We start from the raw sequence: 27,269 nt of genomic DNA, 5'->3' as shown, positions 1-27,269 counted from the left end.
TGGCCATTGCTTTGAGCTGAAGAAGGAAGACCGAATATTTGTAGTCAACAGGAATGCTTTTTGTTTTTGTTTTTGGTGTTTGGTGAGTTTTTGTGTATTTGTTTATATTGCATGGTTTTTTTTTTTGAATGTTTGATTTAGCTTTGACAATTAGTATTTATATTATTTTCTTTGAATGATTAATAAAATTATCTTTTTTTGGCCAAAAAAAAACAGGAATGTTATTGCCCTTGAAAAACTCGGCAATTGTGTTTTCCTTTCCCAACATTAAAAAAATACTATCTCACATAATTGCATAAAAATTGTATAAGAGTAGTTGAAGAATGAGTTTTTCTTATAATTAGATAAAAGCTAAATTTTAAAGCTCTTACATTATTAATTACGTTGAAATTTAATTATTGATAGTATTTGATGCATTTTAAAATTTTGAACAATTCATTTATCCTTTCATTTTCTTTTGAAATTTGATATTATTATTTTAAATTTATATATATTTTTATTATTTAAATAGATTTAATGAATTTTTAGTATTATTAATATTTGTTTACAATAATACATTAAATATTTCCTCCATTAAAAAATGTAAGGTATTTTTAATCGAATCTCATCTCAATAAAGTAGTTACTTACTTTCAAATTAACCTTATTTTTTTATATTTATTCTATTAAATATTCTATAATAAATATAAAGTCACTATCAATAGGAAAATTTTGAAAAAAAGGCAATGATTACATCTTGAAAGATTAAAAATGTCTTACATTTTTAACATCCAACTCTTCAAAAAATACTTTATATTTTTGAACGGAGGAAGTATCTTTTATTTTATAAATTATAATTTTAATATTTTTTGCTCAAATTTTAATATTTTTTAAATTTAAATTTATCAAATTTCCTACTTGCCTGTATGACACAAAACTTATATCTTTTTTAGTTATTATGTATCTAAACATGTTTTTTCGTCATTTAATTTAGACATTTTTTTGGTTAAATTGACCTTTTTAAAAAAGAATATTGAAGCTTAAATCACGTAACAATAACTAATTTTTATCCTAATTTTACTTTGTAAACTACAGTTTGTGCAAACTTTTTCTGCAAATATTAATACAAACAAACTCTTAGAAAGATGTTTAATGTCATTCAAACTTTTTCTGCAATATTGTGTTTCAAAAATCAAATTGATAATTGAATAGGAAAAGACGACAGTTCAAAGGTCATCGCGATCAATCTGATCATGATTAATTTAATGTAATTTTAATTTTATATGTTAAATTTAACATTAGAGGCAATATGTTTACAAAATATTATTTTATAAAATTAAATTTACACAATGAGTTTAAATAGTTTTTTTTGGCTATTTTATCATTAAATACCATTTTACTATCAGCATATAAAAATTGGAAAGCAAGAGAGTGAGAGATTACCTTCTCTTTAATCTAGCAAAAATTTTATTATGACTAATATGTAATTTGGATCCTGAACAATAAATTTAAAGATAATTTAAACTCTAAACTCACATTTTGATATTGAACTTGATTCAATCGGATTCTTTTGTCAGTAAGAAATTAAAAAACAACTTTCACAGAAAGAAGATTGTGCTGATAAGAAATAGAAGGGGGAAAAAAAAAATCAGCACCAAGCAAAACTCTATGAACTAAGAATCTTCTTTCCTGTTGCATTAGGCATCAGTATGGGCAGAAAAAACGCAGAGAGCCAGAGAATCAAAGAGGGGGAAAAAAAATCCATGCTACTTGTTCATGTCCCACCACTTGAAAAAACAGACGTTTATTCCAATTCAACGCTAAATTATTTTAAGTTTAATTGTTTAAAATTTAAAAAATATTAAAGACAAGTTTAATATTTAAATTACCTATAGGCTATAATTTAGAATTCAAATTATCATTTAACCCACGTTATTATTGATTTTTAATAATATAACTTAATAAGATTACTAAATATTTAACAATTTTCAAAACAGATAAAATAATTATAATATATAATATTTATGCAAGGAATATAATTATTTTAAAATTAATAGTAAATGAAAATTTCTTTAATTTGATGAAAATTTATATTTCATATGTTAAATGCAATTTTAGAATAATTATTTTATTCTAACCTTATTTATATAATGAATATAAATATTTTAAAATTTAAGTTAGTCTGAATGAGTCACTCAATGAAAAATTCTTGACTAATAATGCATGTAAATTAATTTTTAAGAGCAAGTTATATATTTTTTGAACATTTAAATTGTAAAAAAATTACATAAAATTTTCCTTTTATTTTAAAAATAAATGAAACCTATATTATTTCTAGAAGAAAAATAAATGACTTGGACTCCTATTGAAAATTGCTAAAATTATTTTTGTTTTTTATTTTTTAAAATATAAAAAAATCGCCCATGAAATGAGTAATAACTTACGTAAATTTTCTTTCATAAGTTGGAAAATATAACTCAATAAAATTTTTTAATTTGTTTTCGAAGTTCTCCCTATCCCCTTAGACCTGCAAGAAAAATATAGCTTTGTTTTAAAAATGGAAAATATATATAATTAAATCATTCATGACATACAAACATGCATACCCCAAAAACTTTATACTAGCAATTCTGTGTTTCCGACTCAGCTAAAATCTAGATTGATGAATTTATTTAACAAAAAAATTATAGGAATTCAAACTTTTCGTTTTGAAAAAAAATATAAACTATCATTATAGGAATTAAAGCATCAGAAATTTTTCATTTGTTTTGAAAATCTAATTCTTTTCATTAATATAAATATTAAAAACGGAAAGAATTTATCAATAATTCTTTTCATTAAATATAAATTATGCAAAGTGTAAATACTACATTCATTAAAAAATATATAATTGTTTAGGGTAACAAGCTTTACAATCATGATAATTAATTAATTAATTTAGTAGAAATTTTGACATCTAGAGATGAACCAAATAATAAGTGGATGTAAAGTTTTTTTTTTTTTTTCATTTCCTGTATTTATAACTAATAACTATGAGACTAATTGCTTAACAAATTTAACGCTATTTAAAAAGTTGGGACTCTTCATGCACATTTCTAAGAATGGGACCCTTGAAATAACATTTAAGCACTTGGTTGAATGTACATGATTTTTTTGGACAGAAAAAGGTTTTTGGACCAGTAAACGAAATTGTAAAGATGAAAGATCATTTCGGTAATGTTTAATAGTTTTTTTTTAAATAAAATGGAATGAAATAGCTAGAAATTTCATGTAATTGTTTAGAATTTTTTTTTTAAAAAAGGTGGAATGGCTTGGTGGCCTTCCAAACCGTTCTCTACCATGTTAAATGATTTTTCCTGACCCCTAATTTAAGGGTTGAGAATGAAATATTTTGATATAAATAATATTTTTATAAAATTATTCCCATCCTTTTCACTTTTTTGCTCCCTTTTATTATAAAATTGAAAAATATAATTATATCTAATTTAAATTTATTAATTTTGTAATTATTCTTAAACAATAACTAAATAAAATTATTTATTCTTTTAATAAAATTCTTGAATAATATAATCTTCCATTATATTCTATCTCCATCTCATTTCATTTTGTTAATGACTATAATTTTCATGCGGTAAACAGTTAAAAAAGATACGAATTTACTATGTGAATGAATATTGTTACAATTTGAAATCATATCAACGTTAAAAATTAATTTTAGAAAAATTTTAGTTAAGGACTTAAAAAGAGACTTAATTTTAAGTATGTTTAAAAATATTTTGAAATTTCAGTTTAGTGCAAAAAAAAATTAAAAAGAATTTTGGTGGTGAAAAGATTAAAACATCCTTCACCTATTTTACAGAATTATTAGTTGTTAATTTTAATACTTTATTTATTAATTTAAGAATATAAGTTACAAATTATGAGACTTGCAACGTTAGTTTTTACATCATAACCAGCAATATCAATTGTTAAATTGCTAACTTTATTTATTAATATTAGTTATAAATTTTAGATAAGTCTTATAATTTACTAACATCAATTGTGAATTACTAACAGGTCTTGTAATTTATAACTAATATTAGTAAATTAATAAGTAAAGTTAGAAAATTAATAATTAATATTATTGATTGTTTGACAAATAGATGTAATTTATAAGTGATATTGATAAATTAATAAATATAGTAAAAAAATTAATAATAAATGATTCTGTATAATATGTGAAGGATATTTTAATTTTTTTACTGTCAAAATTTTTTTAACTTTTTTTTTTTGAATTGAACAAAATTTTTAAAATATTTTTAAATCCACTGAAATTAAATCTCTCCCTAAGCCCTCAGCTAAGTTCTCCCTTTCTTTTATGTCATAAAATTTAAGAAATAAAAAAAAAAAGAAAAGAAAACATCGGGACAAAGAAGTGCATCTTTCCCTGAAAATATTCATACTACGTCTCAGATCCAAATCTTCCATGTTCCTCAGCTCCTCTTTCTGTTGAACGTCGCCTAAGCAATTTAGATCTCGGTCTAAGCATTCAGGCCGGAAATTTTCTGACGCCATCAGGTCTATTCGCGATTCCTCTCGTGTTCTGTTTCCTCTCAGTTGGGTTGGATCCGATTTAGCGTAGGCAGAGCTTCACCACGAACCCAATCATGAATCCCTTCTCTTCAGGGACGAGCTTGAGGTAAGCAATGAATACTGCTGACCCATTTGTTCAATCAAGTGCACAGAACGTATAGCACGTTTTACATACTAAGTGTGTTGTGTATTTATTTGTTCTTCATGCTCAATTATAGCTAGGAGTTAGAGCTTTCGATTCATGGCTACCGCTTCTACTTCTTTTGTCAGATTGATTGCTCCTTCTGTTCAATTTTTTTTTTTTATCATCTCAAGTGGTTGCGTGAGAAACCACTGGTATATCTCTAAAGTTTTGATTTGTCGGTTGGCCTTTTAGTTTGTGATTGTGATTTTGGTTTATAGAAATTGGACTCGGGGGTAAAATGGGGTTGGCTAGACTCAGTAACATTTGCTCAGAATTCATTTAGCGTCGGGCTTCAGTATGAGCTGGGGTGAAGTTTGCTTTGAGTACCTGAGTGGCAGGTTGAATTTTCCAAGTAATTCTATGCTGCGGATAATTTTCATTTTCTTTTCCACGTGAACCTTGAATGGATCACAATTCGCAAGAAGGTCTCATTCTTGTGAATGACGATTGATAATTTTCTTCCTATCGATGTTCTTGAAAGGGGAAAAATTTAAGAAATTCTGAAGGTAGTAAAACGAAAAAGGAAAAAAAGGCCATCGGTTGCCACCATAAAGCTCAATTCTTGAATTGTTGATAGCCATCTTGCTCTTTAAGGTTTTTCTATCTTCACAGTGATGGGATAGCCCCACATTTCTACACACATTGATCAGGACAACTAGTAAAGGATTTAACTACATGATTTATTGCGGTATTTTCATCAAGATTGATGGCAGGGTTCACCATGATCTACTTTCTTCAGAAGCTATTATGACCAGATCCAACTTGGTTGTGTGCAGTTTTTGACTTTTGTGTGCTCCTTTTATTGGCATGACAACCCCTCTTTAGAGAAAAGGGAAAAGCAATTTGAGCTTGAAAAGGCTGCAGATGCGGCCAGATAGATATTATCATATATTAGAGAAAATGCTTTAGAAGGTTAGAAGGTTATTTATATACTCTCAGCATACAACAGATTCTGTTTAAAAGGGAACAAATAAGATTAGTTTTTATTCCTGCTTGGTTATGCTTTGGAATTGTGCTCTTAGAAGCCTACTCAAGCAATGGTGCTATGCTGCTGTTGCTACCATTTGCTTTGTCAAGGAATATTAATGTTAAAATCAGAAACTTTTGGGGCGGAGGTTAATGTGTGCATTAGTGTATATGAAAGGGATTTTAGTGTATGTTAGCCTTCATCTGGATATTCTAGCATAGTGCTCTAACCTTAGTCATCAAGTTCCAACCTATAGTAAACATTGTACACGTTCATATATTATTTCCTTTGTTATTACTTGGAAAAGATTAAAATTATTGATGTTATGGAAATATATCAACATTTTGAAAATGAAATCCTCACTTTATCTCAAACTCAAAAGAAATCTGTTTCTAATATTCCAAGCAGCTACTATAGATTGTGAAAGAATGAGCGTAAGATTCATGGTTATTAGAGCTCACGGCTCTTATGACATGAGACTTTTATCTGGCTTCTGCATCTTCTAAAGACGAATGATTACCCTATATAGTTGCATGAACAAGATGGATTTGAATCTTGTGTCAATGCACTTCATACTTAGAATATTGTCACAAGCGTTCATATTTAGGTAATTTTTCATGATTCTGAAACTTTAAGAATACCTAAAACTTGTCATGTACATAGTCTTCCAAGAAGAGGCGATGAAATTGGAAATTAACATCTTCTGGTATGAATTGTAACATGGGTTCAATCTTGGGATTCCTAAGATTTTGGAGCCGCTTTTTCTTATGGTCTTGGGAGGAGGAACTGTTTGAAGGTCTTCTCCTGTGTTTTTTCAGGTCCTTTTTGTGCTTGGTTGGACTGTTGGAGTATAAAGATCAAGAGGCTATGCCTTTTTTGCATCTGTGGGATAGAATTTTTATATCTGTCTTCTTTATAGTTAATTCTGATATGTAGAGAGAGGAAGAGATTGGCAAGCACTTTTGTGTTATTTTACTTTATTATTTGCAGTGAAAGATTCTCTTGTCCTTCCCTTCTACTACAACTTTAACTATTTAAAACGTTTTAATAAAAGAAAATTGGAATTTCAATTTTCAATCCTTCTATATTATCACTTGTTAAGCGTTATTTTCCTTTCTTACTTTTTTTGTGGGTCTGTAATTGTTTGTCTGTGTATTTGACCATTATTCCAATATGTTCAGTGATTGCAAACTAAGCAAGCAGTTAAAGGTATTGCTGTTTTTCATCCATAGATGATAAATTGTCAAATTGTTTTTAGGCAATACTTCTCTAGTCTTATTTTTAAGTCACTTCCAACATATTTTACCTAGAACCAAGCAAAACTTTAAGACTTATTAACTCTGTCTAAAAATTTAATAAGTTATTAACTTTGCATCTATCAAATTACACACTTTAACAGTATATTTTCTCTCTTTAACATTTAATGGAGGGTAGAAGGGGAACTTTGTGATGAAAATTTAATGACGTGACTTTTAAATATGACAAAAAAAAAAAATCTTCTCCCTCTACTTTATAAGTAGGACCAGAGGAAGTATAGTTTTATTATTATTTTTTAATGATCTGGTTCATAATCATACTTGTAGGGACATGATTCGGGCTGTACGTGCTTGCAAAACTGCAGCTGAAGAACGAGCTGTAGTAAGAAAAGAGTGTGCTTCCATTCGTGATGCAATCAACGAAAATGATCCAGACTATAGGCATCGAAATATTGCTAAGCTCATGTTCATCCATATGCTTGGCTATCCCACACATTTTGGTCAAATGGAGTGCCTCAAGTTGATCGCATCTCCTGGATTTCCTGAGAAGAGGATAGGTTATCTTGGCCTTATGTTGCTTCTTGATGAAAGACAAGAAGTTCTGATGTTGGTCACAAACTCTTTGAAACAGTATCCAGCTTCAAGTTCATTTTCCTTGTTTCTGTATTCCATTGTCCCCTGGGGGTTTAGATTAAAATTTTCAAATTAAAATGTGCTATCAGAATTTATTTTCATTCTGAAACAATGATAGGCAATAGCTACCTTAACTAAGTCTTAGAGATCTTAATCACACAAATCAGTACATGGTTGGACTTGCTCTCTGTGCTTTAGGAAACATTTGTTCAGCAGAAATGGCTCGTGATCTTGCACCGGAGGTTGAGAGATTGATGCAATTTCGAGATCCAAATATTCGTAAGAAGGTGGCTTATTTATTTCCATTTTGAAGTGGTTTTTATGTCTTGAATAATATTTGAATTTGATGGACACATTGGATTTTATATATGTATGTTGATATATTGAGGTATGGTAAGGGGAGAAGAGAAGAGGCCTTGATTGCTTCTTATTGTTTCAAAGTGACCCCTACCTGATGGCTGTAACTTATGGTTCTCTACTCAAAGTGATTAACTTTCAAACTTGTCTGTTTCATTATTTTTTGTCCCCTCAAGAAAATGGCTTATTTGTCTTGTTTCAAAATTTCTTGTACTGATGTTTAGCACTTGAACTTTTAATAGACCTTTTCTGTGAACATGGCAAGGCAATGACCAATGAATAATTTACACATTTCATTGAAAAATAAATTTCATCCAAGACATCTGGTCCTTACATAATAGTAAAGTTGCTTGTCTACATACTTATGGGGTTACTAAATTTCCTGCATATGACTAAAGAGATACTCAAGACACATTTGTAGCTATCTTATCTTTTTTGAGCCTTTGTTGGGGAAAATTTAAGGAGGGCTTTCCCTTGTGGATTTACCGAGGTGTGGGAAAGCTCTTTTGAGTCATTGACTCCTTTTTTCCCTTTATAATGCTCTTCTCTTATCTTCAGTAGTTTTTTTTTTTTAATGAACAATTTTTTACAGACAGAGAATCTGTTCTTTTATTAGGCGATGTTAATAAGAGTTGCTTATTTGGCCTGTGTAATCATTTTTTGACACCTGAACTGTAATTTTCGGGACCTATAATAACTACTGATTGATCTGTCTGATTATATGTTTTACTTATACTGAATGTATTCAGCCTGGTCCATTGCCAGTTGCCCAATAACTCAAGTGCACTCTCATAGCGTCAAAGTGTTAAATATATTAATATTGCTGACTAGAATCAGATTGAGAAGAATCCTTTGCACTGTGTTTCATCAGTGCCTTTCTTTTCTCTCCTTGTTTTTGGTTATCAAAGTTTTGAAGAACGCTAAAAATAAACTGAATTTATGAGAGTAAATCTTAAAAGATTTGGTGGTTTTAGATATCACTATTTTCCATGAGTGAAATATTTGGCGGTTTGATCTTACGTATTCATAATTTTGTTTATTTGTTTTTATTTTTGGTTTAAAATTACGTTCATGAAATACCTGCCCTCCAAACATTGGTCATTTGACCCTAACTTGTCAATGTTTAATGGTTCTTGCTGTCCCATTTATTAAGAAATGGTAGCTATTGTGATTTGTTGTCTGAGTTTCTGACTAAACCTTTTGTGTTAAACTGCTTGAGCTGTCATTGTTCATTCTGCTTAATTGATTATATTTTTTGTTATATAGGCAGCATTATGCTCTATAAGAATCATAAAGAAGGTTCCAGACTTGGCAGAAAACTTTATAAATCCTGCTGCTGCCTTACTTAGGGAGAAGCATCATGGAGTTTTGATCTCTGGGGTTCAGCTTTGTACAGATCTGTGCAAAGTTAGCTCAGAAGCTCTTGAATATTTTAGGAAGGTAATTGGGTAGCTTAATTGTAATCATTTTACTTGTACCATTGTTTATTTTCTTAGCACATTCTTTTAATTTAAGTTAGGTAAACTTACCTGCTGCAGACTCAACATGATAAAATCATTCTGCACCACATCATCTGAATATATATTCAGTCTTAGTGACCAAAAAAGCCTTTATGAATGCTTGTGTTTACTTGATAAGTTGTATTAAAATATCATTGACTTGTTTTCTGGAATCTGGGATTTGTAATTGATCCTGCTTTGAGGATTGGAATTATGTCTAGCCAAAGTTGTAACATGATTTAATTTTTTGAAATACTTTTTGATCTTCAGTCATGGCTGCTATTTTGGTTTATGCAAACTACATGTTCTTAACAATCTTTGTTTAAAGATTCTTGCACTGGCATCCATAAATGGTTTGCATTTAAGAAGGGATTATGGAGCAAGGCTCATAAATTCAACCATTTAAATTCCATACTCTACTTTTCTATGTGTTGCATGATGAGATCTTATACAAAGGATGCCTGGAATTTGTTCAGCTTTTATGGTAACAAAACCTGTCAACATTATTGTAGAAATGCACAGAGGGTTTGGTTAGAACTCTAAAGGATCTAGCAAACAGTCCATATGCACCAGAGTATGACATTGCTGGCATCACCGACCCTTTCCTTCATATCAGATTGCTCAAGCTGTTGCGTGTGTTGGGTGAAGGTGATGCTGATGCTAGTGACTCCATGAATGACATACTTGCTCAGGTCAGTTGTGTGTAAGTGGTCAAATTTATAGTACCGATTTGTTATACTAATATTCATGCTGCAATGACTGGATTATTTGTCATTTCTGCATGCATCTGCTGATTATCCTGTTCATTGAAAACTGTTCTTACTTTAAGTATACCTTTTCCACTTCCATGCTTTTAATCAAGGCCTAACTTTTCGTTTGGCATGCTAACTTAAACGTGATGCTGGAAGATTGATAAAGGGTTGATTGATTTATCTTTGGGAAAATGAGGATGGCTGAAGATATAGTTATGTTTTTTGGAAGGGTTTATATGATGTATGGTGTTTTGTTGGTTTTGAACTAAATATGATCTTTGATTGATTTTGTCCCCCTTTAGAATTATGATCTTTGATTGATTTTGTCCCTCTTTAGTTCAAAACCAACAAAACACCATACATCACATGTCCTGCTTGCATATTTTGTTATTGGTACTAGGTCCTGTTTGCATATTTTGGAGAGAGATTGGCAATGGTCCATTGTTGTGCATTGTTCTTAATGTTGTTTTAGGGTGCCTCGTCCTGTTTTAGTTCAGAAAACTCCCCCCCTCCTTCTGAGTTGGGTGGGTGTGTTGATACTTTGGAACAAGTTCTGGGGTTTGTATGTCAGAGAGTAGTGTGCATGTTATCAAAGGCATATCTTCCACTTAGGTTTTATTATGGGATTTCATTGTGAATATGGTGGCTCTTTGATATCAGAGGATTTTTTTCAAGTCATCTTATACTCAGAGATTGGGCAGCATTTTTAGATTATTAGGCTTTAGGGTCTATTATTGTGTTCTGTTTCAAGCCTTTCATGTTTTTCCTAGTTTGAGGATATCTTCTAGATTCCTGTAGATATTTCGTTCTGATGAAATTTTCCTTCTATAAAAGAAGCTATTTATCTTTAGGGCTTGGATCGGAGTATTTATGATTTAATTATGAATGCATGATTTGTTGCCTGTTAAATGTTTCAGATTTTATTTGAAAAAGCCTGGCATTTTCATTTTTAAAAAATTGTACGTGCGCTGCAGTAACTATTATCAATTCATTTTTATAGATGAACTGATGAATTTTAATTAACTATTACTTATTTTGTTGTGACCATGTGCTTTGGAAATTGGTGGGTATAATCTATTAACTTGCTGATCTTATATTTAGGTGGCTACAAAGACTGAGTCAAACAAAGTTGCAGGGAATGCCATTTTGTATGAGTGTGTTCAAACAATAATGAGCATTGAAGATAATGGCGGCTTACGTGTGCTTGCCATCAATATCCTGGGAAGGTTCTTGTCGAATCGTGATAATAATATCAGGTTTCTGATGACCTTTTTTGTCTAAACTTTAAATTTGGAGTCAGCTTAAGAATTTAACTGTAAGTTGGTGGTGGTTGTATAAGTGATAACCTTGCAACTCTTTTTTTTTTTTCCTTTTTTTTTAATTATGATTACATTTTGGAGCCTGAAAGATCAATGTCTCACTCATGTGTTCTTCAGGGTTCAGGCCTAATAGGTCATTTCATCTATTTTTGCTTTCTCCCTTCTTTGGCTTTTGTATTTTATGCTTTGAGATTGCACTCCTCTACCATGTAAAATTTAATGCTTTTCATTTTCTCCCTTCAGATATGTGGCATTAAACATGCTGATGAAGGCAGTAATAGTTGATGCTCAGGCAGTGCAAAGGCATAGGGCAACAATTCTGGAATGCGTTAAGGTTTGAGTTGCGTGGCTTGTTTGTTTCCTCATTGGATTATAAGGCTGTCTATTGCTCAGTGAGATTGATAGATATTGTTTTATAGCTTGAGAAGTTCGTGACTTGAATTCTTTTCTCCAGGATGCTGATGCTTCAATCCGGAGAAGAGCCCTTGATCTTGTTTATGTGCTGGTGAATGAAAGTAATGTAAAACCTTTAACGAAAGAGCTAATAGATTATCTTGAAGTCAGTGATCAAGATTTCAAGGGGGACCTTACTGCCAAAATTTGCTCTATAGTTGCAAAGTGAGTCATGATTCTGAATGTATTTTCTCTTCTAGAGTGCATATAGTTAATGCACTTTAGAATTTTCATTAATTTAAGGGGGGCAATACACAACAGAAACCATTTTTCTTTTTTTTTTCTTTTTCATCATTAATTCTTTAAGAACCTTCATATACAGCCTTCCATGGTGGATGATGTCATGCCTGCAAAATATATATATACATATATATATATATATATCAATCCTGTGTGTAGAGCAGCTGTTATCATCTTACTTTTTTTTAATACATTGAGGGGGTTTGAACCGTTGACCTCTACTTATTGTGTATTTATTTTAAGCCCTTCCTTCAGGGCCAAACTATTCTTATCTTTCTTTAGGCAGTTAATATTGTAATTCGCAAGTTATTTTTAATTTTAATTAGATAATGTTCGAGTATAGCTTCTTTTTGCTGTATAGAAGTGTAATTCGCTTCTTTGATCAATAGAATACAAATGACCTTTCTCAATTGGTGCTTCAGGTTTTCCCCGGAGAAGATATGGTACATTGATCAGATGCTAAAAGTTCTGTCTCAGGTACTATTATAGTACACAAGCTTTCTTGTAAATTTAAGCATCCAAGGAAAACACCTACCCTCTGGTCTCATGCTAGTTATTTTAGGATATGCATCATTTCAATCATGCTTTCTTTGTTACGCACAAACTCAACCAGACCATTAATAATATAAGACTTTCTGGTTATGTGGTTAAATTATCGATGCACAAACTGCTTAGGATTTCTTGACTATTTATCACTTCTTGTCTGCAGCTTCTATTTACCAGTCACAATCACAAATCATAACTAAATTAATTTGTTTTAGTATTGGGATAATCTTTTGATGTCTGTGTTCATCATGGGCTTTCTTAATTTACAATATATTGAGTGCAAATATTGATCTTTACGCAATGTTAGTAGGCTGGAAATTTTGTAAAAGATGAAACGTGGCATGCCTTCATTGTGGTAATAAGCAATGCTTCTGAACTTCAAGGATATACAGTAAGGGCATTATACAGGGCAATGCAAACGTCAACTGAACAGGTGCTTACTATTTTGATGAAATATATTCCTCCTGTTTTTGGTTCTCTCCATAATCCATTAAATAATAACATTGGCTGAGATTTTCATCAGGAAAGTTTTGTTCGAGTTGCAGTATGGTGCATTGGAGAGTATGGTGAAATGTTAGTCAATAATATTGGAATGCTTGACATAGAAGATCCAATAACAGTGAGTTGCTATCTGCTTGAAAAATTTCTTGTTAGCCGTCTATTGTTGCTTTATGTTGCTAGAAAATGATTAATCGCTTGATGATGAGCAACAAGTTAATGTATATGTTTGGTCATAGAAGCTTCTTGTGAAAGACATTCTAACAATTCCTTTCTGAAGAGGCTTATTATTTGCAATTCTGTTTAGACGATGGTTAACAGTATCATGAAGAAATGAAATCCATGTGTCTCAGTGCTTGCCTGCGGGCGACAATTTCTTTTTTCTGTTTCTTTTGATAACGTTTTTGAACTTGTGGAAGAAATGGGGCAAGTTCTGGAATATTTTTTACTTGATTGGTAAGGATCTGGAATGTACTTTCAGATATTTGTCCAAGCCAATAGCTAATTTGATGCAATCTTGGCAATAATATGTTCTCAGTGCCAAAACCATAAAGTTCAGGAACTCGGCTTGTTTCTTTCTTTTCCTATTCTTCTTGCTTACTTTGATTCTTTCTGATAAGAATTAGCCAATGTCATTCATGTATATCCCTTTTATTATCATAGAGAACCCTGCCGTACCTAAGAAAACTTAAATTCTAACAACTGTTATTGCGTCTAATACAATCTACTTGTATACTGCTATCACTGCACAAGGGATGACAGTTCCTAAAAGAATCTATTTTCAATTCATCTTTTTTTTTAATTGTTTATTTCATGCAAGCAGGTAACAGAATCAGATGCTGTAGATGTTGTTGAAATTGCTATAAAATATCATTCATCAGATCTTACCACAAAAGCGATGGCTATGGTTGCACTCTTGAAACTCTCTTCACGCTTCCCATCTTCTTCAGAGTATGCTCTGATTTTCTGATCGTTTTTAAGTATCTGTTACATTATAGCTTTGAGTGGATTTACTTTTACTTTTTCCTGTCATTGTTTTGTTAGGATTGCATTATAATTAGGGCATATAATTAGTATTATAGCAAAAGTTAAGAAAATCAGGTTCAAAAGTTTGAAACACTTGCCACAAGTATGGTCACTTCATCACAAATTGTGGAGTACTAATTTTTGTTGTCTCTTTCATTTACGCACACCAAATACTTCTATACCTATCAGAAACTTATTTACAGTTGCATCTGTATAATTTGAAATGAAAATATAATTCTCTTTAAATTATGTGTATAGGAGAATCAGGGATATAATTCTTCAATACAAAGGAAACTTTGTTCTTGAATTGCAGCAAAGATCTTTAGAGTTCAATTCAATTATTGCGAAGCATCAGAATATTAGGTAAGTTTATCTTTTTTTGGTTATAATATCTAGAACCTGAATTCTTACTTCCTTCCCTAGCTCACTTTCATAAAGGATATCTTCATATGAGGATATATTTGGCATCATGCAGGTCTGTACTTGTTGAAAGGATGCCAGTTTTGGATGAGGCAACTTTTGTTGGTAGGAGAGCTGGCTCATTGTCAGACACAGCGTCAACTCCAGCTGGACCTTCAGTTAATCTTCCAAATGGAGTTTCCAAACCTATGTCTCCTCTTGTAGATCTGCTTGATCTGAGTTCGGATGATACTCCTGCACCTAGCTCTTCTGGCAGTGATATTCTTCAGGACCTTCTTGGAGTTGATTTGTCACCAGCTTCACAACAGTCTGGTTGGTTTAAGAAGTGCATCTTACATATTATTTAAATCATAATAATATATGATGAATGAGGATAATATCTTTTATCGATTAGTTCTTTCTTGTGGGTTACAAGTACAGTTTACAGCATGCTATTGCTACTGGTGAGTTTTGGCTTCGTGGTATTATAGTCTTCGTAGATGAGGTTTTCAAGTTTCCCAGCCATAAACCAAGTAAAAGCAGTACCTGCCCAAAAAAAAAAAAAAAAAAAAAACAAAACAAAAGAAAAGAAAGTAGCAAATTTCTAAAGGCCTTTTCATGCTTTCAACCTCCTGGCTTATTCTTGCCATTTAATTGCAATTTGGAAACCCTTACCGTTCTGTTATAATTAGTGGCAATGGAAGAGGCTTAGGTTTGTTTTACTTGTACTGGAGATTGACCATAGGATTGCAACTTGAATCAACCCACTTACTTATGAAGTAAATTATTTAAGCAGAAAAGATGGAGAGATAGCAAGACAGACACATGAAAGCTTAAGTTCGTCTCTTTTATGATTAGTTTTACAGATATTAATAAAATAATGTGTGTCTTTATGCCTTATGCTGCAACTTTAGCATTTTGATTGATTAGGGTTCTTGAGTCTTGACGATAAATAACCTGTTAGATAGCAAGATAGACACGTCTGACCTTTTTGCCACCCTATTTTAGGTGCTAGTCAAGTTCCAAAAAGCGGTACAGATGTTCTTTTGGATCTTTTGTCTGTTGGATCCCCGACAGCTCAGAGCAACTCATCCACAATAGACATGTTATCCGCTGGTACGAATCACAAAACACCAGTTTCACCATTGGATGATCTCTCATCTCTTTCCCTTTCTTCAAAAGCAACTTCAAATGCTGGAGCTGCTCCCATGATGGATTTGTTGGATGGTTTTGCCCCCAACCCACCAAGACATGGTAAAATTTTTAACCTTTGGGCATTTTGCTTGGTTGTAATGAAGTCAAGGTGCTGATTTTCCTTGTCACTTTCTTCTTTTCAATAGAAGACAAAGGACCAGATTATCCATCTATAACTGCATATGAGAGCAGCTCCTTGAGGATGACATTCAGTTTTTCAAAACAACCAGAAAACCCACAAACAGCAATTATCCAGGCTACCTTTACCAACTTGTCATCTAACGCATATACAGATTTTGTTTTCCAGGCAGCGGTTCCAAAGGTATGCCATCTTTTTCTTAGCCAGCCAAAAGTATGGTATTCAGTATGCTGTTGGGAACTCTATTTTGTATGCATTTCTGACTTCGTCATTGTTGGTGTAATAAATTGAGATTCAGATTAAAGAATATAATTATAGAAATTAATCACATGATGAAACAACAGCTTGAAGGTATTGTTGTGTAATAAACTGAGTGTTATTAGTTACCTGTATTTCTAGTGTCTGTTAATCATCAGCAGTTTTACTTGTTGCTAAATTTGAAGCTGAAATTCTTCTGAATATTTTTTACAAAATACTGAGTACTTTTCATCATGCAGCATACTTACATGTTTTAATACTTTGATTTTCAGTTTCTTCAGTTGCACTTAGAACCAGCTAACAGCAATGCACTCCCTGCTAGTGGTAATGGGTTCATCTCACAAAATTTGAGAGTTACTAATAGCCAGCATGGAAAGGTATCTGAAAAGTGTTTTTCCTTGTCCATGTTCATCATGCATAGCTGTTGTTAAAAACCCATTCGTTGGCTCTTTTCTACCACATTATCATCTGGCCGTCTGGTTTGGCTTCGCTTTTTTCTTTGCTGATCATGCTTTACTGGTATTTTTATTCAATTATGTGCCTTATTTACATATGAAAAGGATTTTGTTTATCCAGTGATGCTTTCTGGTAATTTAAGAGAAACATAGCTAAGCTTACATCAAATATAAAAACTAATCCATATATCATAATCGGGGGATACCTATGTCTGCAGAGACTGAAATTCATGTAGACATTGCAAGAATTTTCTTATTTGGCCTAGTTAATTAACATCCCCTCATCTCCCCAACCCCTTTTGAGCCCTTCGGATTGTGTTCTCATATATGCATGTGCATGTGTGTCTAAGTGCTACTTAGAGAACAACTGATCGCTAGAAACTACACACTTTTCAGAAATCTATTGTGATGCGTATAAGGATAGCGTACAAGGTAGATGGCCAGGCTAAGCTGGAGGAAGGACAAATCAGTAATTTCCCCCGTGGTCTATGAGGCGAACCAGTCAATGATGACTATGGAGATTCACAAAGCCCTTGGCTTTTTTTCAGCATTTTATGGTCACTGGTGCAGTTTTACGTTCTTTTCTTCGAATGAGCGAGGCATGGCTTGAGCAACGGGGACCACATTTTGGCTCATTTTTTAAGTCTGTTTGATGATGGTTTGACGGGCTTCACATATTTGCTATCCCTTCTCTTTTTCTCATCTTTTTTCCTTAGGTGATTTGTGTACAATAGTTCAATTTGTTCCTGTATGAAAGTGTGGAAATGAAATTTTGCCTTCTGGGGCACAGAGTTCACCATGTGTCATGTTGAGAACTGGTGCTTTCCACCATTTTTTTCTCGATGGTCATCGTGCTGTCTGAGGTTATAGCGTCGTCGAATGCAAAATTAATATCCCCACAAGGAAACTAGAAGATTGGTATATTATTATATCATATTTGATTTGATGTAACATTTTTTTCCCTCGAGATTAGTGAAATGTAATCTCATTATGTAACCTATTTTCTTGATCGATTTGTAGCAGTTCCTGTTTTTTAACCTTGGTTTCAAAATTGATTATTCATCTATCTTAAAATTGGAAGGAAGTGTATGGTTGAGGAATATGGCAATATTATCAAAGGATAATTCTATGCAGAATTTGAGGAAAATTTTCCATGTTATTAGATTTACTGTAAGATGCATATCTTACTAATGTAACTAAAATAAAAAATTTCAACATAAATATAATGATCAAAACACTGAGCTTCATAAAATTACTTTATTAGTATTACCGACATTTAATGAAACAAATTGAGTTGAGCAGTAAGATGTAGGCTAGTTTAGACTTTTTTTAAAAAAAATAAATTATATATATTTATATGTTATTTATTTTTATCATTCTCTTTTATTTTCTTAAATGGAACGCTATTTTGAATCGGTTCTGCTTGCTATGTTTCTTGGCATAGACCTATAAAACAAAGCTGTTTAAAAGAGGAGCACATGGGGCTATGAATTCCAGTGAAAATTTTACAGATCCAAGGTGAAAATAACATAAACAATCATAGTATGGGTATGGGAGTTTAATGTTATGAGCTGGCAGGCAGCTAGGTTTTAAGAGGATTGAAGTTGTTGAGTTGTTAGTATATGACTAAATGTTATGTTAGGCTATCAGAAAGATTACTGACACACAAAGTATGATTATTAAATAGCAACAATTTCATTACGTTGAGTTAATATTATACAAAATTAGTGCTGTCATCCAACTCTAAATCGCTCAACTGCCCCCTTCTATTTATGGTTAACCACCTCATAACCTCCTCTTTCATTCAATCAAAGCTGAGAGGGACAGCCTTCATTAGTTTATATTTTGACTTGTTCTGATCTCTTTCCCAAAAAAAAAAAAATCTTAAATATTTATAGTAATGAAAACTAAATCAAGCCAACTAATTAAACTAATATATTATTAAATCAATATCTTGATCAGTTTAATGAAATGTTTACGAGAAATTGATCTAGTCATGATTTGTCCATAATTTTAATTACTAATTCTTAAATCAGTATGTTGAACGGTTCAATGCTTGGTTCAACTTTCAATATATTGTAAATATCTATATTTTATGTATATAATATAAAATTTTTATGAAATTATGCTATTTATAATAACTTATGAATAGTATAGCTAGCATGACATTCTATGTAAAATACAGAACCCACATTTTAGTTATTATTTCCATTGTAAATGCTAATAATATATAACCAACAAGCTTGTAAATTAGTTGGAGATTAATATTCCTTTTAAGATTCGAGTGATTTATTAGAAAAGAAAAGAAAAAGAAGTTGATAATGCATTAATACACGCATTTTAGAGATTAAAAATTATTAAAAAATTGATTGGGAGTGTATAATTTGGTTGGCATGTTGTGGATGTAATATAGCCAATGAAAACTGCCGCAATAAACAAAGATTATCTTTAGGATTCATATTTCATGGATCCTAAGCTTTGTGTGTCTTTTCGCAGAGAAACAGTCGGTGTTGTGAGGTGGCCCCATCACACTTCAATGATGACAAACTCTTCAGCCCTCTGATTTTCCATCACAGGCCCCACCTTGTGCTTCCATTTTCATTTCGCTTTGATGTAATTCACAACTAAACTGCTCTTGTTTCATTCACTTTAAAATAAACTGTATTGTAAGCTGTATTGTTCGTAACTTGGCTGGGATTTTAAATAAATTCTACTGTGATACATTGTTACAGATGATTTGGATGTTCTATTTACACAAGAGTGATTACATCTATGTGTGTGTTTGTGTCATACAATAAAAAAGTGAGTGTATATATATATATATATAAAGGTCTGCCGGACTCAATTGTCTCATTCTGTCTTCTGATGTAATGGGGATAAAAAAGTCTAACTTATATTATATACAAAAAAAGAAGAAGAAGAATTTGACTTGATTTGACTGTTGCTGCTAAATACTAAACGATCAACTAGTAAATAATCCATTCCTTTGCTATTTTATCCTTTATATATTTGAATACATTTAAAAGGTGTTTGATTGTCAAGTGCCGACTAAAGCTATTTGAGTTTTATATCTTGATATTGATTTGAAGATGACCTGTAAACCAAAATATAACTCATTCAGATCGGCGTCATAGACTCATAACAATGACAATTTTTCATATGATTAAATTAAATACCGTGATTTGATCACTAAAAAATCAAATATTGAGCGCGCGCGGGGGAATTTCGTCTCTTCAATCTTCGCATATACAGTTTTAAACAACGAGTCAATATTTGAAATTTATGACTAGCCACACGCTAGTCGTTCCATCTCCCAGTCATGTTAGCTTGCCACAAACACACCTTTAATTAACAAAATTATTGAATATCATATGTAAAGCAAGTGCTTTGCCCTGTGCATGTTGGCCATGGTAATTATTATAATAGTATCAAGCAATCATCACATGTAGAGACCTCAAAGATGCTATACAATTAATTCAACCTGCCTCTACAGCTACATATTTTGTACTTTTTGAACGATACAGATATACATAGTAGTGCAAAAAATTTTATAACCAAAATCATAATCATGCATACGCGCGCGCATATAGAGAGAGAGAGATTATTATCAGTTTGGTAGGAAAAGGACAGTGAGTGATAACTGATATTTCACCATGAGGAGCTTCACTTCCAGACTCTTATGGTAGCCATATTAGTTATCACTCTGATTTTATGTCATGTTTAAGTAAAAGGAAGTTTCCCAAAGAGAAATGTGGCAATGCAATAATAATGAGACTGAGAGCACTCTCACAGGACCCCACCATCCACCAGCTGATTCATCATCATCATCATGTCTAAACACACACCTAAGTCCTCATCAGAAAACTCCTACACTCCACTTTTTACCCTTCTCATTTTCTAGCTACCCAAACACTATCCCATCAATAAAGGAAAAGACAGGTTTAATGAGAGAGAGCCATAAGCATGAAAGGAGAAGGAATGGAGGAGATGGAATGTGGAATCCCGCGTTGTTTCTTTTCCTTTTTTCTTCTTTTTACCCTCAAAGTGGGAAAAGCCAGCCTCCACGGAATTCCAAAGCACCCCAAAACAAAAAAAAGCGGCCCTGATTTGACTTTCCTTTAATCTTTGTACTCATTACTCACAAGTTGCAAATAAGAACCACTTTGGTCACTAAAACAAAAATCACATGGCATCAAGGGACCCACCCTCTTTGGTTATTAAGCTCAAAATCATCTAGTGCAAAACTACACTCCATAGCTTTTCCTTTTCTCTTTTTTCGCTTACGGCTTCTGCAAAGTATATATCTTTCCCGGAAATACATGTGAAAAGAAAGAGCAGAACAGGTTCTGATTCTGGTCATATTGCAAAGAAATTACCAAATAACAGAAAGTCCGCAGTACAAGTTACAAACTATTCTATAGCTATACTTTGATTGAAAAGAACGCTTTGCCTAACTGACACTTCAGTATAATTCTCACTCAAAGGTTTACAGCCCAATGTTTTCATCACTGATCATGGTCAACACAATTTCATCAGACACAGCACAGAAATATAACCAAAATATGGGAGAAAGCAGGAGCTCAACAAATAGATTTATTAATAATATATCAGTGATCAAAATACAAAATATTGAGTGGTAGCTTCATGTACCTCTAGTTCTATTCATCCAAGGCAAATTCGAATTGACATTAGTGGGATTTCCAACATGGGTTACTGAAGAACTTGGTAATCTATCCTTTTTGGACCATAACCAGATCTTGGAAACAGAAAAGCTTTCCCCTTTCCTGGCAATGTTGAGTTTTTTGCCCTCAAAATCAGAATCAGCTGAAGGATTATTCCCATTTTGAGCTACTCGCACTTTCAACTGTCTCATACTGCCACTACTCACATCACCTCTATTGGGGCATAAAGCTACCCTTAAATCTGAATCAGCAACCACGTACTGGAAAGACCCCATTGAATAGCATCTCCTTGCATCCAAATTACTACTACTAGCACTGCTCTCTCCTTCACAATTTTCTACTCCTTGTCTGGTATGTGTGCTTCTAAATTTCCCAAGTCTCACAGAAAACACCCTTCTTCCGCTCATAATGTGATTTTCTGCATGTTTGTGAACAGAAGCAGTATCAACTCCAACAGTGCCTGCTGAAACCCCATCTTCTTCCCTCGGCTCTTCAAAGTCAAAAACTGAGTTTTCAATCGGAAATCCTGGGGCATACAGAGTCCCTCTACAGAGAGGACAAGTTGAATTAGACAACAACCATGTGTCTATACAGTCAATGTGAAAAGCGTGGTTGCACATGGGCAGCAACCTCAACTTGTCTTGATCTGAGAATTCACAGAGGCAAACGGCACAATCAAAAGGCTCTTTCAAGCCTATTATCTCCTTGTAGAAGAAGACAGGAAGAGCATCTATAAAAGCCTGATCCAGTCCTGAATCATGAAGATGAAACAGCTGCTGTAACTGCCGCTGGTAAGTATCTGATTCAGACATATCTGGGTATCCATTGGATTGAGAAATTGATGAAGAAGACCTGTGCTTTATGAGAAATCTAACAAGCAAGTGAAGGAGACCCGAAATGAAAAACACAATAGCTAGCACAACTATGATAAAAAGAACTGCTGGACTTATTTTGCTTCCAGATGAAGAAACTGGAGGTGGGCTTATTTGCTTCTGATAGTTAGAAATGAAAGGCAATGGAGGAGGAGAAGGAGATGGGGAAAGAATAGGCTGGCCAGCCATGCCACCATTGTTCTGCAGAATTTGAGAGTGAACCCAAGACATTGCAGAATAAGGCATTCCGATTACACCCTGTCACTTTTGAATTTCAAATTAAAGCAGAGCGTCAGCTATATTGCTTCATTTGGGAATCACCCCAACTCACACATTGTGGGAAACAAGCCGTACCCACATTATTTCAAGAACCTCAGAGAAACCTAAAGGATGATTTCACAGAAAAGAAATATCTAATTAGAGTCAAAATCCTCTCTTTCAGAGTGAGGACGCTCAAGATTTAAGTGAAACAATAGGATTTAAAGGAAGTGCGGGTTTCAGAAACGTCAAGGTTGAGGTTGACCTACCTCAATTTGTTGAAAACTCGGAACTAATCAGGTATTGGTTGAATTTGAACCCACCTGGGAATGGGATAGTCCTCTTTGTGTCTGTGTACCAGCGTTTTCTGTGAAAGAAACCCTAAACACTTAAATTATGGATTTTTGTCCAGCACTTTTTCTTCGTAAATGAACTGAAAAGTGGAGAAGAGAACCGCAGGTAAAAGCGTAAAGCTCCCAAAATCCAAGTTCGTAGGTCCCTCTAGAGTCTGGACCCGGACCAGAAGAGCCGAAGAGGCAGCATGTCAAGGGCAAATTACAAATAAAGACCCCAATTTTGAAACTTTAAAACAGTGTCGTGTAAATGTTAGTACTCCTCCTAACTTACGAACCAAGGGTCGAATATTTGTGAGGAGAGATATTTATATTTACAAGATTACTTCGAAATGGATGATATCAGCGGAGAACAAAAATATATCTTGAGAAAATTAAGCAGATTAATTTTTTTAAAAAAAAAATAAAACACTCATTCTTAATTTATTTATAAGTCATTCATAAGTTGAATTAAAATTATGAAAAACTTCAACACTCATTAATCATTAATTATATCTAAAAAATTAACAAATTTTGAACTTCATCCCTCGGTTAAATATATATACTCCATCGTTCAATATTGTGAGACAATTTTTTTTTGGGTGAGATATTGTAAGACATTTTAACTGGATTAAATTCTAATGAGTTGGTTAATTATCTTTAAAATCATACATTTTTTTATGTTCACTCTTATCTAACAAAGTGTCTCAATTAAAAAAACTTATTCCATCTAATTAGGGTTATTTTTTAAAAAAAGTTCATTAATTATATCTTGAAAGACTCAATATATTACTCATTTTTTTTCAAATTATAAGACACTTTTAGATAAAATCTCACATATCAATAAATCTCATTAAATGCACTTAACTATCTTATCTTTTCAAGACAAATATAAACTTTTAAAAATATTTATAATTTAATATATTAAAAAGTAAAAATTAATTATAAAAAAAGAAAAGATAATATTGAAATTGATATATTTAATGAAATTTTAATTTATTTAAAATATCTTATATTTTGTGATAAAAAATTTTTTTAAAAGTATTTTGTAATTTAAGATGAAAAGAATATTAATTTATCTAATAAATAAAATTAAAATAAATAATTTTTTATCGTCATATAAATATGATTTTTGCCCTATAAATAATTTAAATATGACGTGATAGGTAGGAAAAAGTTAATAGGCAAAATTGCCATTTGGACAAGTTAAGCTGGCCCTAAACCTTAGCACGTGTCACTTTTTGTTGTCAGCTAAGGGAGACTGGCCTTACATCCTGATTTTTGGCCTTCCGGGATGTTCTTTTCCTTTGGTCATGCCGCCTCCATCCAAGTCTTCCCAGCCGACAGATTAAAAAATATAATAGCCAAATAAAAAAATTATATATTTAATTTTATATACTTAATATATTTATTTTTAATTAAATCAAGACATATAATTTTTTATAAATTATTTATTTTATAATAAATTATTATTCTTAATTTAATTATCACATTAAAATTTATTTATTATGATTTGATTGATATAAATATTTTAAATATATAAAATTAACTAGGCAAGCTCTACCGTAAACAAATAATGAAAGGGAGAAAAGAAGGCTTATAATGTGAATGAAAATACGTGTCTCAAGAGATGAGAGGATATTAGGTGGTGATTACTTGAAAAGGATTGATTGAAGTTAAATATTGATAGTGCTGTTAAGAGGTGCCTTGATAACGCTGGTTGTAGAGGAGTAATAAAGAAATCGATGATAAATGGAGAGGGGGTTTTGTTAATAGAGTGGGGAGGTGTACAACTTTGGAGGCAAGTAATGAGAAATATGGTCTGGTTCCTCACTCTATGAAAGATTGGGTGTGAGGAAGGTTATAATTGAATCTGACTTTATTGCAATAGTAAATATGCTAAAACAGTTGTTGTTATGTTCTTTGTAGAGAATAGAATCCTCTGTCAAATAGATAGTTAGAATATACAAGTGACACATACTTATAGAAAAGAAAATTTTAATGTTGATTGGTTAGTTAATTAGAGTTTATCACTGGAACACGGATTATAAATTTTGAGCACGTCTCCTAAAAGTTTAATTAATTTACTGTATAGGTATAATTTTATTTGATTACCCACGGTTAATTTTGGCATAATTTTATTCAGGCTTTGCCCTCTTGTAGACCCAAAAAAAAAAATGAAAGGGAGAAAACTTTTAAAAAGACAAGAAAGAAATGTCGAGATTTTATTTGAAAAAATCATATTCAAAAATTCCTTAAAAAAATTGTCCACAGATAAAGATCTATATAAAACAGATTATTATTAAAATAAAAATATAATTTATTTTTTTAAAAAAATTTATTATTAGTTTTTATTTATGAATAATTTTTTGAAAAAAATTTATTATTAGTTTTTATTTATGAATAATTTTTTAAGGAGTTTTTGAATATGAGTATCCTATTTTATTTTATTTTATTTTATTTTTAAAAATGAATGGTGTTAGTTCCGAGATTTTCCGGTGCTCAGTCAATTCAGGATTTTTTGATAGAAAGTAAATTTGGAAGAGTCGTTTTAGTTTGAAAAATTCACGTCCAAGAAGGGTTAATTGAATTTCTTACCATTAACGTAATCCCCGACGTGTAAATACACCAGTGGTTATTGATGACTTGCGCGCATTAGTTTAATCACAATCGTATCTACTCTGACAATATTTTATTAGATTTAATTTAAATATTTTCATGCCCAATTAAAATAATGATCCTGACATGTTTTATTTATTCACAAATTCAAACATACAACATTATTTAAGAAAAATTGAATCTTTGTCATGCAGTTAAAGTTATTGTTGTTGTGGTTAAATAAAATTGATTGTTCCGTTTCTAGGTGAATCCAGGGCAGTTTGATTTCTATTCTTATTTTTTATTTTTTTTAAAATGTTTTATAATACAGTTTTTAGAATTGTTTTCAAAGAAAATAAAATAAAACTGTTTATTATATTAATTAAAATAATTTACAATTAAAAAATAGATTGAAATGATGGTTATAGATAATTAATGGTAGTGATTTATGATAAAAATTAATCAAAAGAAATGTAATTTTTTACAACCAAATGTATTGTATTTTGAAAACGGAAAAATAAAGTAAAAACAGCTTGAAATTATTTTTATTTTTTGTTTTAAAAAGAAAAAATAAAATATTTTTGAAAACAATTAAATTAAAAACATTTATCCAAATGAATTTTTAAATTCTTCTGTTTTTAAAAAATAAAAAATAATTTTTTAAAATTGAAAGGAAACAGGCCCTTGATCTTTTTAAGTGCTACTTTCTGTTTTTGTTTTTTCAAATAACATCCCAGAATTTGGTCCAAAAAAAAACATCCCAGAAAGTACAAAACACAAAATCTTGTAACTCTCACTGGCAAGCTGTTTCAACTAAGAACCTTTTTTTATTATTAAAAGCAGTTGTCCAATAAGTCTAACGGGAGATAGAACTGAGAATCTTCAATGCTCTGGAAAATCTGTCCAAAGTCCAAACCAGTTGGAAGCGTTGATGTGAAGTGAACAATAAAAAAATAAAAACAATTCACTATATCTAATAAGTAATATTCAAAATATTGAGACCTTGATAGAGCCCCAACATGCATTCTTTACACACAAAAAAAAATTAAATTAACAAATAATAGTTGTCACCAGCACATTGATGGTTTCAATATTTTTTGGGAGAATTACATTAATATGCTATTATTTTTATTAGTTCAATTGTTAATAAAATTTATAATAATTAATTTTTTTGTGTAAGATTCTTATGTAATTCTTCTATATTTTTTTTTTGAAGGACCAAAATGTTTTTTTTTGAAAAAAAAAAAGAGGGAGAGCATCGCACCAAGGCCCGCGCACTATCGGCAGTGATGCTTGGAATTGTAAAATGGGTCTATTTGAAACAGAAGAGGGAAAATGGATTAAGCCCATATATCCCCAAGAATCATTCACATTTTCGGCTCAGTGTGCAATGCGATTTTCAATTCTTAAACAAAGTTAAGGGTCTAAACCTCGTGAATGGGGAAAATTTTTATTGAAAATTGAAAATTTTCTTAATAAATCATGTATATGCATAGAAGCCACGCTAGTTATATATATATATATATATATATTGATGGCCTTACTTTAAAATATTGTGTTTGGTGGATGTAAAACTCCTTGATGCGAGACAAGATGAATCTTGTGAGATCTTGGATTACTCCTTAATTTTTATTTTATTTAAAAGCTTTGTGTCACGCCATTGTTTTTCAGAATGAGCTAGAAATGTATAAAAATGCATTTAGAACAATTTATTACCCAAAGAACAGGAAGTCCATATCAATAAAAAGTAAAAGCCCAAAAAGTCAACATAACTTTGGAAGGTTGGAAGATCTAGAAGCCCA

General features: G+C 31.7%; 2 protein-coding genes across 4 annotated transcripts; one reads left to right on the top strand and one right to left on the bottom strand.

Moving 5' to 3' along the window:
* The first annotated feature begins 4,387 nt into the window (after nt 1–4,387).
* Nucleotides 4,388–17,762, top strand: LOC129311328 (AP-1 complex subunit gamma-2-like). Of its 2 annotated transcripts, none has more exons than XM_054953559.1 (18): nt 4,388–4,656; nt 7,285–7,587; nt 7,736–7,877; nt 9,214–9,387; nt 9,959–10,138; nt 11,300–11,454; nt 11,761–11,851; nt 11,972–12,135; nt 12,633–12,687; nt 13,067–13,189; nt 13,280–13,375; nt 14,078–14,205; nt 14,539–14,643; nt 14,756–15,012; nt 15,688–15,933; nt 16,023–16,195; nt 16,543–16,647; nt 17,122–17,762. In XM_054953559.1, the coding sequence occupies exons 1-18, from the start codon at nt 4,625–4,627 to the stop codon at nt 17,215–17,217; spliced, it is 2,625 nt and encodes an 874-aa protein (XP_054809534.1). In that variant the 5' UTR covers nt 4,388–4,624; the 3' UTR covers nt 17,218–17,762. The 2 variants fall into 2 exon arrangements, with proteins under 2 accessions (XP_054809534.1, XP_054809533.1); XM_054953558.1 differs by having other exon boundaries at nt 4,390–4,656; nt 16,020–16,195.
* Nucleotides 17,763–21,299: 3,537 nt separating this feature from the next.
* On the bottom strand, nt 21,300–23,125 carry LOC129311530 (RING-H2 finger protein ATL46-like). 2 transcript variants are annotated; one of them, XM_054953866.1, is made up of 2 exons: nt 22,807–23,125; nt 21,300–22,662 (listed from the first exon to the last, which is right to left on the bottom strand). In XM_054953866.1, exon 2 carries the CDS (start codon nt 22,523–22,525, stop codon nt 21,368–21,370), a length of 1,158 nt encoding a protein of 385 aa, XP_054809841.1. In that variant the 5' UTR covers nt 22,526–22,662; nt 22,807–23,125; the 3' UTR covers nt 21,300–21,367. The 2 variants fall into 2 exon arrangements, with proteins under 2 accessions (XP_054809841.1, XP_054809842.1); XM_054953867.1 differs by having other exon boundaries at nt 21,300–22,904; nt 22,992–23,124.
* Nucleotides 23,126–27,269: the final 4,144 nt, after the last annotated feature.

This window comes from Prosopis cineraria, unplaced genomic scaffold, assembly GCF_029017545.1.
Source record: "Prosopis cineraria cultivar Desert tree isolate PC_DT_omini unplaced genomic scaffold, ASM2901754v1 PC5, whole genome shotgun sequence".
NCBI lineage: Eukaryota > Viridiplantae > Streptophyta > Magnoliopsida > Fabales > Fabaceae > Prosopis > Prosopis cineraria.
Note: the sequence above shows the minus strand (reverse complement) of the source record. Positions and strands in the feature narration are given on the sequence as shown.

Excerpts from the sequence above, each read along its gene's own strand:
- LOC129311530 (XM_054953866.1), bottom strand. The coding sequence starts at position 22,525 with ATGCCTTATTCTGCAATGTCTTGGGTTCACTCTCAAATTCTGCAGAAC.
- LOC129311328 (XM_054953558.1), top strand. The coding sequence starts at position 4,625 with ATGAATCCCTTCTCTTCAGGGACGAGCTTGAG. Across the intron at positions 7,878-9,213 it reads ATCCAAATATTCGTAAGAAG|GCAGCATTATGCTCTATAAG; the intron begins GTGGCTTATTTA and ends TTTGTTATATAG. Across the intron at positions 15,013-15,687 it reads ACCAGCTTCACAACAGTCTG|GTGCTAGTCAAGTTCCAAAA; the intron begins GTTGGTTTAAGA and ends ACCCTATTTTAG.